Genomic DNA, 18,158 nt, shown 5'->3' with positions numbered 1-18,158 from the left:
TTGGTCACATTACAGGTAGAAGTCCATAGCCAGCCATTATGTGATGTCATGAAATTATTCTCATCTGTAGTGTTCATCAGAGGGGATAACTTCAAGCATGAACAGTACAAAAGAGATGTCAGCAGCCTTTAGAATCATGACCACAGGCCAGCAACTGCCAAAGACACTCCGTCATCTGCTTATTATAGCTTTGACCTCTCCCATGGTGGGTATCATACCCTAGTTGTGACAGTGAAAGGCAAACTATATCAGGTTGTGGATGAGGCTATGTATTTAAACTTTCATGCTAATGAAAGTGGTAGTCAGCAAGACATCGTTGCTTTTAGCTGATATTCTATATCTCTTTTTGTATGGTGAGCACCATAAACGTCTGCTTGCCACCATTTTATGTCATGCTGCCTGGGTCCATAAAAAAGGTGAAATTTGTTTTCTCCCTTTAGTAGAAATAGACTTGAGATGTCTGTCTCGTAAGTAGGTCAGAGTAATAAGTAATGAAAGTCAACTACACTTGTATCAGTGTGAAAGACCACGCATACACAAACACACTTCTAACCTAGAACTTTAGATAAAACATGTAACACACACGACATAATCTAATGCATACAAGATCCTTTAACAGGATATCAGAACATCAGTTTATTAACAAAAATGTAAGAATTTAATAAACATAATACCGGAAAACAGCGAATAGGTTATTACCTTGATATGCTACCTCCGGTTGCAAGTAATATGTCCAGGTTTCACTAAATCATCAATATTTTCATGAACGCTAGCGCCGTGTACCCTCTCACTCCATATCTGTCTTTGTCACTACTTATAGAAATTATTTAGACTGTAGCACATTTCCATTACAATTGTCATGTACATTGTGGTTATTATATCTTGTAAAACATAATATTCCCTCTTTACACATATCTGGTACTTAATCCCTCTTGTGCTTTTAGATTAATAACTAGTTTCAGTCTCAATCATCAGTCACCTCACTGGTGGAGATGGACATGATAGAGCAGTTTTTCTGTGAATTCCTTGCTGTGGCTTTTGATGGGGCAGGGATAAGTCTTTTGTTTCAGCCTGTCATGTACCTAAAAAATGTTACCCTTACTTTGTCACCAGTGGTAGCATGAATGCATCAGAATGGCTTAAGCCCTCAATGATACCTGGATAACTGATTGGTAATGGCAGCAACAGCTGTGAAATTTCAACAGCATCTGGCCCAGTTTGTCATGACCTGCAAAGCTATGGTAGCTGGGAAAAGTCGGTGTGACAACTGGGGAAAGTTGAACCTTGACACAAAGCAAAGTTAGTTCAGAGGACAGGAAGAGTAGCAGCAGTTTAAACATTCCAGATCCTCCAGCTAAATTGTGGCATTGCCTAAAGGAAGCACATCATGTAACTGGAGAAGTTGGTCTCCTATAGCCACTTCAGATTGCAATTACTTTACCTACAGTTTGCAAGGTTGTGGTCAGTAGTGTCTCAATTGGACATCACCAAGTTGCAGCTGCAGGTGGTGTTTTTAAAATGATCTTCAGTGGTGGCAGACCCGAGGCACATGTTAGGAGTTCTGTTGGTCCCTCTCTCCTCAGAAATATTATTGATCACAGAATTTTCAAGTTGCAGTTGGGGACCACACCTGCTGGGCCATCATAGAGGAAAAATTTGGTTGTCACACAACGGGAAGCAGCACTTCAACTTCCTTGAGTTAAAGGCTGTGTTTTAGGCTTCCATGCACTTGTTCTGTCAGGAAAGATCTTGGGTGTGATGGCCAATAACTCAGTGATGGTAGCATACTGGAGTGGGTGGCACAAGATTGGTTTCCAGTCAAATTCCAAGTTTCCAGGTACACAGATATGATTGATGGTTCCCCTTTAACCACAGTGTGAATGGTTTTTGGATCTTCAGAGTGTGTTGAAGGATACTGTAGTCCCTGGAAATAAATGTCTAGCCTGGAAGGAACTACACATGCAGATACGTCAAATTCAATCTTCAAGATTATTCAGCAAGGTTTCAAGGCAGAGATAGCCACAGCCATTGCAGGCTCAAATAGGACTTAAACCGACAGCCTCAACCATACTTAGTAGAGCCAATACAACTACAGTGTTTCTCTCCACATGATAAGAAGCAGGTTACAAGGAATTATGACTCTCTTGATGGCTGAGGCAAGTCTTGAGAGCCTACAGTTATGTGACAGATGATGAAGTATAGCAGATAAGGGGTGCTAATCCATGAAATCAGAGCCCTCTCAACTCTTGATGCTTATGAATGCAACATGATATTTCTTTTTTTGTAAATACAGATACCTGACACTGCCAGTCCACATTTCCCAAATTTTGGTTCAGAAAATGTAATTCACATTTGACTGGATTTGTGTCCATTGGAACCAATTGTCACTTTGGGCCAAGTTAAGTTTTGACCTTTGGGTAAGGAGGTTTTTGGAATGTTCATCATTTTCTTCATATTTCTTTAATTCTGTACTCGTGTTGGCATCCAAGAGGTGTTAATTGCTTGTACATCTTACATGAATGGCTAAACTTCATGAGCTGCTATCCAAAAATTACCATACACAGCAGTGGCAAACATGCCACTGACTGGAAGGCAAAAAAGCACCAAATTAAGTAATGAAACTTACATAACACCAAGCACAGCACACCAAGGTGAAGTAAATAAAATGGGTAAGTGAAAACAAATAAGTAGCACTGCCTAGCAACAGCAAAGAGTTGATGATTCTTGGGAATGTGGCAGCACAATTATTTTCAGTGAAGCCACAAAGAGGATTGCCTCTTTTGGGCCAATGGAATATGAGCTGGGCATGCCTGGTAGAGCCTCTCTTCTTTAAAGATCTATCAGGTTGGTTTACCTGGAAGCCATTCACATGGAGGAAGGTATTTATAATTAATGGTGCAGTAGTAACGTTACAAAATAATTTTTTTATTGTAAAAAATTATATTAAGCGCAGGCGCCTTGAAACATCGTCAGATATTTAAGTGTTCTCTAGATCCCAAAGGTATGTAGAAATGCTCTGGGTAGACTCACCTGAATTGAGAGATTGCCATTTGTGATTGATTGGGTTGCAGTGAAGCCATCTGAGTTTTATATCACAAGAGCTTTTTTTCTTCTTTTTCTTCTTCTTCTTCTTCTTCTTCTTCTTCTTCTTCTTCTTCTTCTTCTTCTTCTTCTTCTTCTTCTTCTTCTTCTTCTTCTTCTTCTTCTTCTTCCAGCCCAACTGGTCTGGCAGCCACATTTCCAGACAGCATGAAAAATGGAGAGGTTACTGAAGAGTACTGTACTTGAGGGTCTAAATGACACATATGTTATGAAACTTCCTTTTTCATTTTGTCTGTTAGATTGTTGAGTCTGGGGATATTCAATACCATGAATGTCAGCATATAAAAGATTGATTGGTTTTCCTTGAAAAATGGCTTTGTCGTAAAACTTTTCATCCTTATATTTGTTACATAATAAAAATAATCATGATTGAAAACAATATTTGACAATAGTTGCTGCTATTTGACCTTATAACTCAAAATGATAAGGTCTGATAACATTCAAGTCACCAACAGCTCGGTTAGATATTTATTTAGAATAAATATTTATATTTATTGTGACCAGTATTTAAAAATGCATGAGGTATGTTAGATAGCCTTTATTTTCAACCCAAGTTTTCAGTGTCTTGGACCAAAACTTGTATTAAAAGTGAAATTCAAAGCTTTTCAAGTGCTTTTTTAAAAACTTATTAGAGTCACCTCAACTTAACAGACAGTCTGGGTGTCTGCCCTTCCACTAAGTAACGAAATCTGCTAAGTAACAAAGACCCACACTATAGGGTACCCTGGAGCTAACTCACATAGCTTATAGTCTAGCGCAGTTCCATATAAAGTACTGTATCTAGTAGTGTATCTTAAGTGGTATTTTGTAATTATCATTCATTTTAAAATATTGAATTACTCATCATTTGAATTCAAAGATATATTGTATCTACAAAATGAATTATTTTTAACATTGTGTGTGTACTTGTACAGACTTATTCTTATGAAGTGTGTAAAGTACTGAATACAAAACCCATACAATATAAATAAAACATAAATTCTTTATAAAAAAAAAACTGTCATGTACAGAGGGAGAGAGCATGAAAGTCAAGGAAACATTCTACGTCTACAGTTTTCCTGACACGATGCTTATGTGTCCATATACCCAGTACCCACGCACATATACTGAAAAATCTTTTAACACTACATTAATGTATTGTGTTACCTACAGTACTGCATTAAGTAATGCCATTAAAAATAATGTAGGAGAGAGTAATTGAGTTGGGCCCACAGTAAGTGCGTATTATCTCTTAACATAATCCGTAAAGAAGAAAGCATTTGTTATGTGTGTGCATCTGTATGTTCGCTATCCACCCTTATAGGCACAACCAGGAAAACATAGTCGGTCAACATGAGTACATTTGCTCATTTCTTCACCTTCCACCCTCGCAGGCATAAACAAAAAAGCCTCGGTTTACTGCCCAATAACCCTATCATACCTACTAGATTGCTCTGTTAAACACAAAGTATTTTTATAATTTTTATCAAGACTCAGGCAAGGCCATTACTGTAATTAATGAAATCCGTTAAGTTGAGGTGCTACTGTATTGATAAAATCATTGGTTATTATGTTAAACAGTTAAATTCTAAAGATTTGTTCTTGCATTTGTATAGGGTGTATTTTTATTTTATTAAATATTAAGCTTTTCCTTAAAAATATCAGTTTTGCCTTTGTGGATTGGATTGATCCTTGAATTTCAAACTACTTTGTCCATTGAGGTACCCCTTCTCTCTTTCATCTGAATTCTTCCTCAATCTGTACACATCAGTGGCTGCTTTTTTAGTGTTTGGCTGACTCATAGCTCTTGATTTTTCCCCTTTTGTCACTTTGTTGTACCATATGCTGCTGTTGCTCTCAATCTGTTATTGTTTATGAAGTTGTCACAAGCCCCTCCAGATTTTGTTTGTGTCCATTGACATTGTGGCCTGTTTTCATATGGTACATTGCCTTTATTATATATTTTAATTGATTTTTTTTAAATCAGACATCGGTCACAAATCCTTTAAAGAAATTTTGTTGGAATTATCAAAATTTTCAGTACATCCAGTTTAAATTTTTTTTAGTCTCATGTGAGTAAAATAATCTTTTTCCTTTCATAATAAAAAATCCTTGTAGAGCTAAGATTTAATTAGCTCACTGGTCTAGGTAAGTAAATTAATGATAAAATTAGTCATAATGTATGTTGTCTTTTTTTTTATCTTCAAAATTTTTTCATAAATTAAGAAACTGTCTCAAGATCACTTACTTTTTATGCATTATTTGTTTACCCTTAAAGTTTTGCAAAAGTCAGAAGTAATTACAGCCAGGGAAGACAAATCTCAGAATAACTTGGTCAATCTTAGGTGCCTGTTATAAGGGAACTTATCCTAGTCTTGGCAAGGGAAACTGAGTGGATATGGCCATGTCAACCAAAGCACTAGATCAGAAGCTACCTTAATGACTCTGTGACCTCCTACCCAATTCTTTTATTGTGTCTATTGTGCATACACAAAATGAAGTCATTGTTGGTACCTGAACTTGACACAAAGAGCACCGCTAGCACAGAGGACCTTCTCACCCCAATATTTCCTTTGGCTCCAGAGATAAATTCTTGATGACCAAGAATTCAAACAGGTTCATTACTTACTAAGAGTTGATATATCGTCTTTTAGTATGATTTTGGCCAAATCTAAATTAAGAATTTTTGCTTAGTTGCCTTCAAGCTGATGAAAACAATAACTTGGTTATTCTTTAAGTGTCACATTACACCCATACTTTATGTATAGATATGTTCATGTTCACTTGGGTAGTTGACTGTTTTTGGCCCGTTTTGTCACACTCCACTAGGTTTCATGCTAACTTCTTTCAAAGTTCAGCTGCTGCTGCCAGTCTGAACAACATAGTTGATGTTAATAGCTTCAGCTTCATTAGCAGTTGTCAGCTGGTAGCTGTAATATGGTACAATGTGAATATTTCAGCCAGGCATGGGATTGTACAGCCAGGCATGGGATTGATGAAAATTCAAGCTATAGAATTAGATTTGCAGCTGGTTTATAGTCATTAGCCACCTCTCCAATAATTTATACAAGTTTGCAAAGATTTTGAAGTCCATTTCTATATTGTATATACACTAATACTTTACAAGTCCCTTTCCTCCCCTAGCTAATTAATTATATGAAACCTCCTTGTCATGCAGGGAAGCAAAAGGAAAGAGGGAGACAGTCAGTTTTATTTTGTGGACAAATGTAGGTATGAATGAAGAATCTGTTAAACTTTGTGACGAAAGGTATTGTGCTGTTTGCTGAGTTTTTTGTAGGAACAAGTGTGGAAAGTGTTTTTCATTGTAGTTTTACCTGTTGACATAATAAATGCTTCATTTCTTTTACAGAGACACATTAAGTATGCGATCCATAGATCTAGTACTCTCAGAATCTTTAGATAATTTGGGTGCTGCATCTCCCGGTCTTCGTTATTCAGTACGACCACGACAGATTCACCAAGTTAGCTGGTCCAGAGGAAGTTCCCCTGATCCATACTTGTCTCCAAACCATAGAAGACACAGAAATCTAAGTGGTGCAAGTAATTCCTCTGATTACACACCGGAAGATTTAGACCCACTGCTTTCGAGTTCTGAGAGTGTAATCATACACCCTAGAGTTCGTCGTCGTAGTGGTGGAAGAAGAATTTTGTCTGAAAATATAAATTTTTTGCAACCAAGTTATATTCAGAATCATATGGAACCATACAATCGTTCTTTTAGTGAAAATATATTGAAATCCCAGGAGACCAGTCCAGGTTTCGCAAAGTCCCCAAGGTGAACATTGTACTTTTTCTGTTCTGTACTTTGTTTGATAACAGATTAAATCTTTATGAGGTAAATCAGTGATGCATAACTATGTATTACATATTACTGTGTTATGTACTGAATAGTTTATCAATACCATTAAGCTTTGTTATTAAGAAATTGTTGTTTAGTATTGAAGGCAAATTTTTTTTTATATGCCATAAGCCTACTAATATAGAATACGTAAGAGCACAATATAGAGCTAACTCTTGTTTTATATTTACTAGCAATGAAGTTTTTGGGGAAGAAGATGTGGACGATGAAACATCACCCAACAATTCCACTTTTGATACTGTAGACAATCCAAAAATGAGTTGTGGAAAAGAAGCCAAATCAAATGGTGAAATTCCTGATGTAAACATGAATCAAACTGGCGGCTGTGATGAAGAGGGAGAACATCGTCATACAATTAAAAGGCAATTATCCTTTCCCTCAACAACTGAAACCCTTTCAAAAATCAATGACGTGAAGAAGTTTTTGCAGGTATTTACTTTATTTTCTTTTCCTCATTTTACAGAGGACTTTTTGTTTTTACCTTTTATGACAATTTCATCTTCTTTCCACATTAATCAGTAGTTCTTTTGCATAGTTTATTTCATATTTAATGAGCATGTTAAGCAGCATTCATGGCCATGTTACACCCAAAAATGTATCAAAGATAGATTAAAGAAAGAGAGGAGGAAGGAAGCCAAGATGCGTGCCACTGGGGGCCAAGGAGAAGGATTTGTGAGGAATGAAATTAGAATTTTAGCACAGCGGATGAAGGAAATGTTGTGGTATAATAAATTGGATAAAGAAAGAAAATATGTAATAGGGGCAAGATGAAATGCAGGAAGTTAATAAAGAAAGAAATAAGTAAACCGTGGTAGCAGTACTGTACTCTGAAAATCTATAGTGTTAGGGGAATAAATATGAACTAGAGCATGTTGACGTGTAAGAGGAATCAATCTTGGGGAAAGTCAAAAATAGAAGAACTCTAGGGCCATGAGGAATAACAAGTAATTTGCCATCTTAGCTGGAGAACTGCCATTGGTGAGCTAAACAAAATTTATGGAAATATGATGTAGAAAGAGATAAGACCAGACGAGTGGGGAAAGAGCAGATGTCAGTTTCATATGACCAAAACTTTATTTCTTCAAGTTCTGGAGCAATTATTTGGTACAGCTAGCATGCTTTTTAGTATATGCCATTCATAGCACCATAGCTTATAAGGAGAAAGTGTGCATTGCCATGAGTTTAGTGTATTCTTTAAATGACTCCTCCTCTTTATTTCTTACTCCATTTAGTGTTGTTTTACCCCTTTCTGCATGCTCAGGTCTGCATTTCTACATAAAAAGATGTGCATGCATTCATTTTTTACTTTTTCACAAAAACAAAATTATAGATTAGATATAAGAAAATGTTTAAGCTTGTGTATATTAGAACAAGATTTTCAGTAAGTTTAATTACATGAAATTACCTAAATGATTGTGTTCTTGTTATGGAAAGTGGACAAATAAATCCAGTCTAGTAATTAGCTTGTGTATAAATATCAGGCTCTCTCTCTCTCTCTCTCTCTCTCTCTCTCTCTCTCTCTCTCTCTCTCTCTCTCTCTCTCTCTCTCTCTCTCTCTCTCTCTCTCTCTCTCTCTCTCTCTCTCTCTCTCTCTCTCTCTCTCTCTCTCTCTCTCTCTCTCTCTCTCTCTCTCTCTCTCTCTCTCTCTCGTTAATTTAATTCAATCCAGTGTTGTACTTAATACAGTAATGTAATGCTTTATACATCTATTTTCAGTCTGTGTTTGTGTGTATAAGTATGCATTGCATTAAGGAAATACCCACTGTTCGTGCATTTACTTCTCTCCCTCTCTCTCTCTCTCTCTCTCATGCCAAATTCTTTATGAAAAGGTTTTGATAGAGCAGGAGAGCTCTAACATCAAATTCTTTATTAAGAAAAAGTTTTTGAAAGAGAGAGAGAGAGAGAGAGAGAAGCGAACAGTAAGTGTGTAGTTTCCGTAATGTATGCATAAATATACATAAGCACACACACTCAAAGGCTGAAAAATAGATGTAACATTACATTGCTGTGTTATGTAGAGTACTGTACTACACTAAATAAATGACAGTAAAAGTACTGTATGAGAAAGAGAGAGGTGTGGGTGCATGCTAAGTTCATATTGCTTATGTATAGGTGGACTAGCCATTATGCTAGGCCTACACATCGTTACATATCAAAAACACATCATTAGTGTAATTTTATTTAATTAAACTCACCAGAAACCTTTTCTAATACACAATCTTTTAAATACTGTAATTTCTTATATTTAACCTGAAGTATTCTTTTGTGTTTTCATTTTGTTTGCAAGCATTCGTGTATTCAGTGTCATTGTCTGAGTTATTCACTGGAGGCAGAGGAGATGGAGGGGAGTAGGGAAGTTGTAAAGTTGAAGAAATGTCAGTGGCTGTCATCTTGAACCCATGCAGAACTAAGGTCTGCTTTATCTATACTCACATAAACTCACATAAGCAGGAACAATAGCAGAATTGGCTGATTGGCAGTTAGAGCTACAGTAGGTCGTTTGTCGGAGCAGCTATGGTTTACCCGGGCAACCCTGCGTTCGGCCAGTTTTCTAGTCAGAACCTACCACTAGATGGCAGTAAGCTCTGACAAGAGAACTGGTGGAACGGTACACAACAAAAATGGCGGACAGACGAAAACTGTGAAGCCGGTGGTTGTTAGGGGTCATTTTTACACAATTCTGATCGCAGTTTTGCTGGGGCAGAACGGGGCTGTGCGCCTTATCCACTTTTTGACTGATTCCTGGCAGGCCCATATATTCTGGCAAGAGGTAATATTGCGCTGCGCGCGCTAGCCACAGGGGTTACAAGAGGGGGAAATTGTACCCCTAACATTTAGTTATCAACGATTTACTATCCTGACCAAGAAAATCTTACCGTACCCCCTTATATTATATAAATAAAAAACACATGTACCTTATTCGAAATCGGAATTGTCGGACCAATCTGGCAAGTCGATTCTTCTTCTTGTGTTTTCGACCATGGGCTGTTCCGTTTGTATGGCAACATCCAGTGTATTTTGAGTGTTGCTGGAATCAGAACGCATTTTCCTCGGCATTGACTCCACCTTAGCTAATGGATATGTCCGTTTAATAAGTTCTAGAAAAGCTTTGAATGAACACTCAACATTAGATACTTTTTTTTTATGCAATACATCAAAAAATACGATAGTGTTCGTGTGGGTGCTTTTGTCTTTTGGATCAACAAAATTCAAGGAATGATTAATGTTCAGGTGATCTTTAAAATGCTGGCTGAGTGTGTGGTATGATTTCCAGCAATCTGAAATCACAGTTGAGTTGGGATGAATCTTTTTTTATTAATATTGGAAGTAGTGTTTCAGCAGATCTGTCAGGAACAACTTCAAAAAACTTGTCCTTTGTTTCACGATCAATCCCGCCTAAAACCCAACAGCCCTCAACTCGCCTGCCCTTATGAAATTTTCTCTTGCCGAATTTGGACTCGTCAATCTCAACTACGTGTCCTGGTCCCCTGATTTTGCGATTATCTTTCACCAAGATTTCGATGCACACTTCATGGCAAAGACTGTACCAATCGACTATTGTGTTTAGTGAACTGATTTTCAAGGTCATTTGCATATATTTTTGTGGTAGTTCGTGAATCCATCTGTGAATACGGTACAGTATAGTACTAAAATCAAGGTGTCACCGGGAGAAGAATGAGCCATTCCTAACTGAAATGCTTTTTCTGCATTTTCTTAAACTGCTTCGCCATGTGTTTTCATCTTTCACAAGATGTTATCACTGTTCCTTCCTTACATTGTTCACACAGACCACTAAAATTGCCTAAAAGGCCACTTTTCATTTTCATTGTCACATAATTTCACCAAATCAATAATAGTCACAGGGTTTGCAGCGGCAAATTGAACGTGAGAGGGATAAGAAGACACCATGTTAACTGTTTGAATTCTGTGCTAGAATGGTCAAGCTGGGTCAGGTCGCTAGGTCGGGTAGGGTTGGGGTCGAACTACTTACCTGTGCGGATGGATTTGGTTGTTGCGCGGTTACCCGGATCAATGATAAACTACCCCGTTGTCTGCTTAAAAAAAAAAAGCTGTCCATAGAAAGACAAAGGAAATGTTGTGCTTTATATGGTATGTCATATGAAAATTTAGGAAATCTTTACAACATTTATGTAAATTGCTGACTTGATTTTAGACAATGTATAGCATAGGTTGAAACTTTTATTAAATATGTAATGCAATTATACTAATCATATTTTGGTAAGGGATATTAAATTTTATCGAAACTTGGAACAGAATAGCCGTACACTTTCTAAGCAAGAGAGAAAGAAGGGGGTAAATAGACATACAGACAGACATTCAAACATTTACTTATGGCACCTTCAGTTTAAGTGTACAATTCTCATACTCTGTACAGTAGTGACTGTCATAGAGTTGGTCATAATTCTGAGCAGCTGTTAAACAGTTATGTTGTTAAGTGAGGAGTGGCTGTATAAAAACCATAAGTATTTATGAATGAATAAAAATGATTTGTTGTTGTGTCTTTACATTCTTTCAAGTTGATGAGCCTAGGGAGCCATTTGCACAGAGGAAGGCAATTAATGATTAATGGGTTCAGAATGAACATAGACTTTGTAGAATTAGTCTTATATGAAAATAGTATAGAATATAAAACAACTTTGAATGGAAAGGAAGCAAGGTAAATGCAGTGGCTTGATGTAAATCAGTTTTGTAGTATTTCCATTTACTAAATAGCTAATCTTCAATCATTCATCTTTTTCTCCAGGTACATGATTCAGATCCACAAACAATTGAAAAGTTATTGAGAGTTGAAAGTTTCGTGAACAAAAAGAAGTACGAAGGGAAACGCAGAAAAAAGGAAGAAGCTAGCTCTCTAGAATATTGATGACAGCTTAGTATAGCAGTGGTAAAAATGATTCCTCAGGTTTGAAGATCTGTAAGTTGTTACAGGTTCTGATTCTTATCTCACCATAAAAATAATTTGTGAATTACTTAATGGGATATTGACCATTGATAAAAATAAGCTTAAAGCTGAGGAAATGTGTGATGTCAGAAGCTCAGTTTTGTACTGTAATGAATGCAATAGACCTTGCCTAGAAAAGGCATCTTCATAATTTAATAGTCCATCATTTCTCAGTAATAAAGTACAACATTTTTAGGTGTATGATGTGTGAAATGACAAAGTCCTTGTTTTTTCTTTATGTCTGGTGGCAAAAATGATAACACCCATGTAGATTGAGATATTCAGTTTAGCCCTCAAACATCATGCTTTTGTTTGGGGAGAAGTAATGTTTCACATTACCATAATTAGTTTTTTAATGAAGTTTATCAGATTTGGAAATGGACTCTCACATACATACTTTAAATTTTAATAGACCATAAGATTGATGTATGTTGAAGAATAAACCAAAGTAAAAAAAAAAAAGTCTTCCAGAAATTCAGACATGGATATTTATTCTCAACTTTCTTCTCTCTTGAAGATTTACCTTTTTTTCTTTCATTTGCCTCCAGAAACCTTATGCAGTAAATCATTTTCGTCCTAAAAAACACCGAGCAAAGTTAAGAGTGGTAATTGCAGGTCTTTCTATACATGTATTAGGCATCTGTCAATTTAATTTGTTGCCAGTTATCAATTGTTTGTTTGAGAAGTAATCTGCATTTCAGTCTAGAAGTATAATGTGGTAGATCAGTTGTGGAAAATTTCCAACATATGAATGAATTAAACTTCTTTGTCTTGTGTGCAATTAATAGCTGATTAATGTTTGGTGCTTTAGGTTCTATTCATAATGTTATTGTTAGGGTTAGCTGTAAAAAAAATGGAGGCTAATTTTATGTACACTGAAAGGATAGAGTGAAAGTGTTCTTCACCTAAGTGTTTTTGAGGAAACTGATGAATTAAAGTTTAATATCTTGAATAGTTCATAATGAACCCATTGCTTTAAAATTAGCCCAGATTCATGGTCTTCAAATGTCGAGATGCATCAGCTCCTCTTAAAAGAAAACATTTGTTATTTGTTATTATGCAACAATGTGCATGCAAAGGCTCAAGGCTCTCTCTAAATGTTAGGCTAAGAACACCAAAGGAATGGAGTGTTTTCATAATCTCCAAACGTATTTCTAAGTAAAATTGCACATTTTTTTTAAAGAAAGCTCTTTTAAGCATAGGATAAACTGATAACATTTTCTGAACTCTGCCCCTCAGTTTTATGTAACGATACAGTATTCTGCATTTAAAGGTAAACTTTCCCAGATTCTTTACCTTGCTGTGTAGCAGTACAACTCAGATGATGACTGATGTCAGCCGAAGTGTTGTACTTAGTAGTCCTGGGTGCTTAAAGCACAGCACTGATGTGTTGTCATTTCCATATTCGTATTGATTATGTTGTCATTGTAATTTTAGTTATTTTAGAAGATTTCATAAAAGTTTATATATGGTATTATTTGCCTTTTAAAGTTTATAAGAATATATGTAGGAGGGAGGGAAAGCCATGATTATTTTATAGTGCAATCATTTAAGCTGTAGTCATAGTGCGTAGTTGTTACTTACTGTATACATAGTTTTGTAAATGACCACTAAGTAGCCAGTTGATTGGAGTTGCACATATGGTTGGCTTATGGTACAGTACTGTACTTTATACAGACAAAAACGGGTGCACTGAAACATGTTAATATGGGGAGTCTAGCATAGTGCTATAGCATTTAACTTTGTTGACCCTTGCTCTTATTCTTTTGTGGTTAATCTGGTCATTGCATTTTATTGTTACTTGTACACAACATTTGTTATATATACACATAGCATATACTATTTATGGGGTATTTGTGTTTGATGATACTGTAACTTTATCATGAATATGTAGTTTGGGTTGGCTAGCCTGTTATGACAGTTCTTAAGTGAGGCAGTTTGCTTGACAAATGCATTTTTTCAGGTGTTTTACATTAAATGTGTTGATTAAACACTGTGTATTGCAATGACATACTTCATATTTCTTTGGATTTTGTACATTTTATTAACTCAGTGTATGTAGGCATATGCTAATCAAGTTAGGCTAGGATTTCTGGATAGCTCACTGTAAGCAAGGATATTACTAATCCCAGGTATGTACCCCTCTTGTACCTATTAGTGTGGTTAAAAGAGGAATTACTTTGTACAACTCCATATTAAAAACCTGCAATACATTGTAGTATTGTATGAATGGACTTCATTTTCTTTGACAAGTTCATTGTAGCTACAGGAAGACTTGTGTATTCACAGTCCATTACTTGTGTAACTAACTGTGTGAGGAAATTATATTTTCAGCCTTGATTCTTTGAGCCCCAAGAGAGCCTTCACCATTTTTACTTCATGAATGACCAAAGCCATGATCACCTTGAAGGTTGACGAGAACAATAGTTATTAATGGAAGTCGTCTTCCTTTTCCCATTTAGCTGCTAAGACTATATCCTCAGCCACCTGGACTACTCGGGTATTCTTCAGGAGTGTTGTGATTGACTTTGCTTACCTTTATTGATGAGAGCTATGCTGATAAACTCAGGGAGGACCAAACATAGCCATTCCAGGGAGACTAGAGCTGTGCTGATCTGCAGGAGAATTCCTTCCACAATAAAATCTATTGCCAGAAACATACTGATTACAGCAGATGTTGCCTTTCCCATAGTAAAAGACAAAGCAGTGTCCAGATAGCAGATCCTTGCTAGGACAAGAGTTATGCTAACAACAGTAGCAGAAATCACAGCCATGGTAATGCAGGTGTTGTGAGGACAGCCATGTTTAAGGACATTCATTATCAGAGTCATACAGGAGCAAAGCCATACCTGGAACAAACAGGTACCAGTAAACAAACTTGAGCATACTAAGCATGAGCAGTACTCTTTTGGAACCAGACTGAAGGGACTGAAGACCTCAGAATCTAAGTCATTTGAACAGAGCATGACTAAGATAGTAGATGGTAACTTGAGTAGTAACTGTTTGCCCACAAGGAAAGTAATTTGTCAGCCATCTTTTCCTCTGATAGATCTGATGAATCTGCCAAAAGAACAGGAGCTTCAGCACCAACTGCACTTTCTTCCTACTGGTCATAAATGAATGAACTTTCACAGTGAAGAGCATGTTTGGTATATAACCAGGACCTAGTAAGTGAAGTTTTGTGCTCTGGAGTAGTGACTAGAACTGATTCCTTATACCACTTTTCTTAGATAACTGCCTAATTCATCTTTTACTTTACACATCATTCTCCTTATTAAATTATGTCTACCCTTATTTTATTCTTAAGCTAAAGAAGGTTCTCTGGGAGGCCTGAACCCATAAACTGGATCCTTTCAAGGGTATAGTTTATAAGATCTGTTCTTTTAGAATTTCCTGTCTTCTTATGCTAAAAACTTTTGTTTTCCTTCTGACTTGAGTCAGTAACTAAACACACTCAAACAACATAACTTATTTCAAGTATTAGATGTATTTCTGCTCTTGTTGCAGATCTTATAACAAGAATTCCAGATAACCCTTACCAACTTCTGTGTCCTTGCCTTTCTGTCTTTCCTGCCTTGCCAGCACACACTGGGAACAGTCTCTATGGCTTTTCAAATAATGTCTACATTTTAATGCAAATAAGGAATTCAGATTATCTCTGGTATATGCTTCAAGTTCTTATAGTTGCATTGGGATGGATGGTCACTTCTTTGGGCAAGGTTTCTGTTTTGGTAGTAGCTTCAGCAATGTCTTCCTTCTTTCTTTATGACATTCTCCACAAAGTGAACTAAAAATTAAATGAATCTCACTCTTGGAGAATAATATTTGATGCTACATTAGTTACTCCTGGTAGTACCTTTTGGCAGTATGAGTCAAAACTTTTTGCATTCCCCAATTGGTTTTCTGTAGAAGGTGGACTTAGTGACTCTTGAGTTCAAAGTCCATATCCTTAGTGATTTTTTATGCCAGAGTTTCTGTCTCTTGCACACAACTTTTTATTGCCCTTGAGAGACTCTGGCTGTGATGCTCATATCATCTCAGGAAACTCTAGCAGATCCTTCCAGATCTCTATTAAACATCTTTTGGTCATTAGCAGCTCGATCTAATTGTAAATAGGTTTGTTGTGGAACAAAGTCAAGTTTTTAAGTACAAACCCATTACTTACAATGGTAGTGCCCTACTTGGAGCCCATAATTCAGACATTAAAAACAATTTTGGCACAGGCTTAGTGTTGCAGGATGACAATCACTTTCTTTTGAGGGAACATTTGAATACTTGAATGTGGGCTGATTATACTGCTATGAGGTTAACTAAAAAACAATTTTGCTAGCAAAAATTGCATTTTTTGCTTTACAATTCCTTCTTTTAGAGTACCACTGGTGCCTTGCATAAGAAGTCTCCAGATATGCCAGATGTATTACCACTGAATGGAATGTACAGGAGTTTTTTTAGAAAAGACTTATGCAGTGTGTTGAAATTAGTAATGCATATTTCTTATAATTATGTGATAAGTTCAGTTTTTACTTGAATTGGTTCTAAATGTTATCCAAGTCTTTCAAATGTGATACCATTGTGGATAGTGTAAATTATCGTAATTCAGGTGTAAGCCGTTGATCTCCAGAAGGTATACCACTGTATTTTACGAAATCTTTCAAACATTCTATTTTTTGTAATTAACAGTATTCTGAATGACAGATGTGTTACAGTAGTATATAGTTACAGGTTGCAGTATTATTATATAGTTATGAGGTGCTGTAATGCTCAATGGAGCCATGAGTACCGTAGTAATAGTTGCATTTTTAAAAACTGTACGTTGCACATCTTGCTACTGTAAAACTTTATGTGCAGGCTTTAATTTGTCATGGCAACCAGCTTTCAGAACACAAATAATTATTGACAATCATGATATTTACATGGTAGATTACATATGACAAAAGATAAGGACTCTGGGTCCTTCTAGTTAACCCCTCTATAGCAGAGGCATTCAGATTTTTTATACTGCAAATTGGTTAAGTAGTAGTAAATCCTATAATTTCATTTCAGCCTTTTATATGTCCAGATAACTATAAGGTTTTTTATTCTTGAACTCTGGCTCTTTTAAGATGCTATTCTAAAAATGTTATCAGGAGACATTTTAATAGATACAGTTTCATAATTGTCAGAATTATCTTTTTTCCAAAATTTTTCATCTTCAGTAGGGCAGTAGCACATATTGTTTCCAGTAAGTGACCACTACAGTACTTTTAACATGAAGATGCTGAAAGTTTTGGATAGGATGTTATCTATAGTTGAGGATAAAAATAACTTGCAGGTATTGTTTTGATAAGCCTTAGTACTGAATTAATATATAAATTTTTGGGTTTTCAAATTCATCAAATACTTTAATGACCTTTACTCTAGCCCCATGATGTATTGCCAGGATTGTTCATATATAGTTGATGTATGGTCTACATAAAGAATGCAGTTATCATTTTCTCTATAAGCATTTTCATATAATGTACAAATTAGTTGCTAAAATTGTTTGGTTCCTTCATTTTTTGTACTCTCTGTTCTATTTTACACTTTTGGTATTATCTGTTGTATTTTACATTTATGATTGAGGCTACTCTCATTTTGCAAAAGGAAACATGTAACATTATTAAAGTTGGGGTGTCTCAGAAATTGTATTTGGCTGTATAGAATATCAGTTGTGTACATCTGTACAGTGGATATTAAGTAACATGACTGTGTGATATTAAAACTACAATACAGTAGTTTATTTTGCTTCTGTTTGTTATCAGTCTTTTATTGTTCTGTCAGTTTATGTATGTGTTTTAGTTCAATTTTCTTTACAATACAATTGATATTATACCTTGTATTACCTTCATTTAGTATCAGTGCTGTACCTAAAGTCTGTCTCCTCCTTAGTTAGTAGAAGCATTTTTGTTTGCTAGAATGGAGAACATTTGAAATAGTTCAACAGATTCTGAGCTATGGAAAGATAGGTCAGAGTTAGACTATTTCAATAAATTTTGCAGGTATTTCTTTTAGCCTTCAGTTGTGTGTGGTAGTTTGTGTTCATACAAAAGTTCATATTTTTACATGTGCTCTTATTGCCCATGCTATTTGGAAGTTGGGGTAAACTGGAAAAATTACCATTTGAAGTGATTGGTTAGTTAGCTGGAAATGAAGCTGATTACAGAAAGTTTGCACTTTCACTGAAAGATAACTGGTTAGCTTATTGGCCTCTATACA

The 18,158-nt window shown here is 36.0% G+C and overlaps 1 protein-coding gene across 3 annotated transcripts in view; it reads left to right on the top strand.

Annotated features, from left to right (window-relative positions):
* LOC136831280 (uncharacterized) overlaps nt 1-12,386 on the top strand; it is a 103,608-nt gene extending 91,222 nt beyond the window's left edge. For all 3 annotated transcript variants that reach the window (XM_067091390.1, XM_067091391.1, XM_067091389.1), the window contains exons 10-12: nt 6,452-6,877; nt 7,135-7,390; nt 11,727-12,386. In XM_067091390.1, the coding sequence (XP_066947491.1) occupies nt 6,452-6,877; nt 7,135-7,390; nt 11,727-11,846 (802 nt within the window). In that variant the 3' untranslated portion in view covers nt 11,847-12,386. The remainder of the gene's footprint in view (nt 1-6,451; nt 6,878-7,134; nt 7,391-11,726) is intronic.
* Nucleotides 12,387-18,158: the final 5,772 nt, after the last annotated feature.

Source organism: Macrobrachium rosenbergii, chromosome 48, assembly GCF_040412425.1.
Source record: "Macrobrachium rosenbergii isolate ZJJX-2024 chromosome 48, ASM4041242v1, whole genome shotgun sequence".
Classification (NCBI taxonomy): Eukaryota; Metazoa; Arthropoda; class Malacostraca; order Decapoda; family Palaemonidae; genus Macrobrachium; species Macrobrachium rosenbergii.
This window is presented reverse-complemented; position numbering and strand designations above follow the sequence as displayed.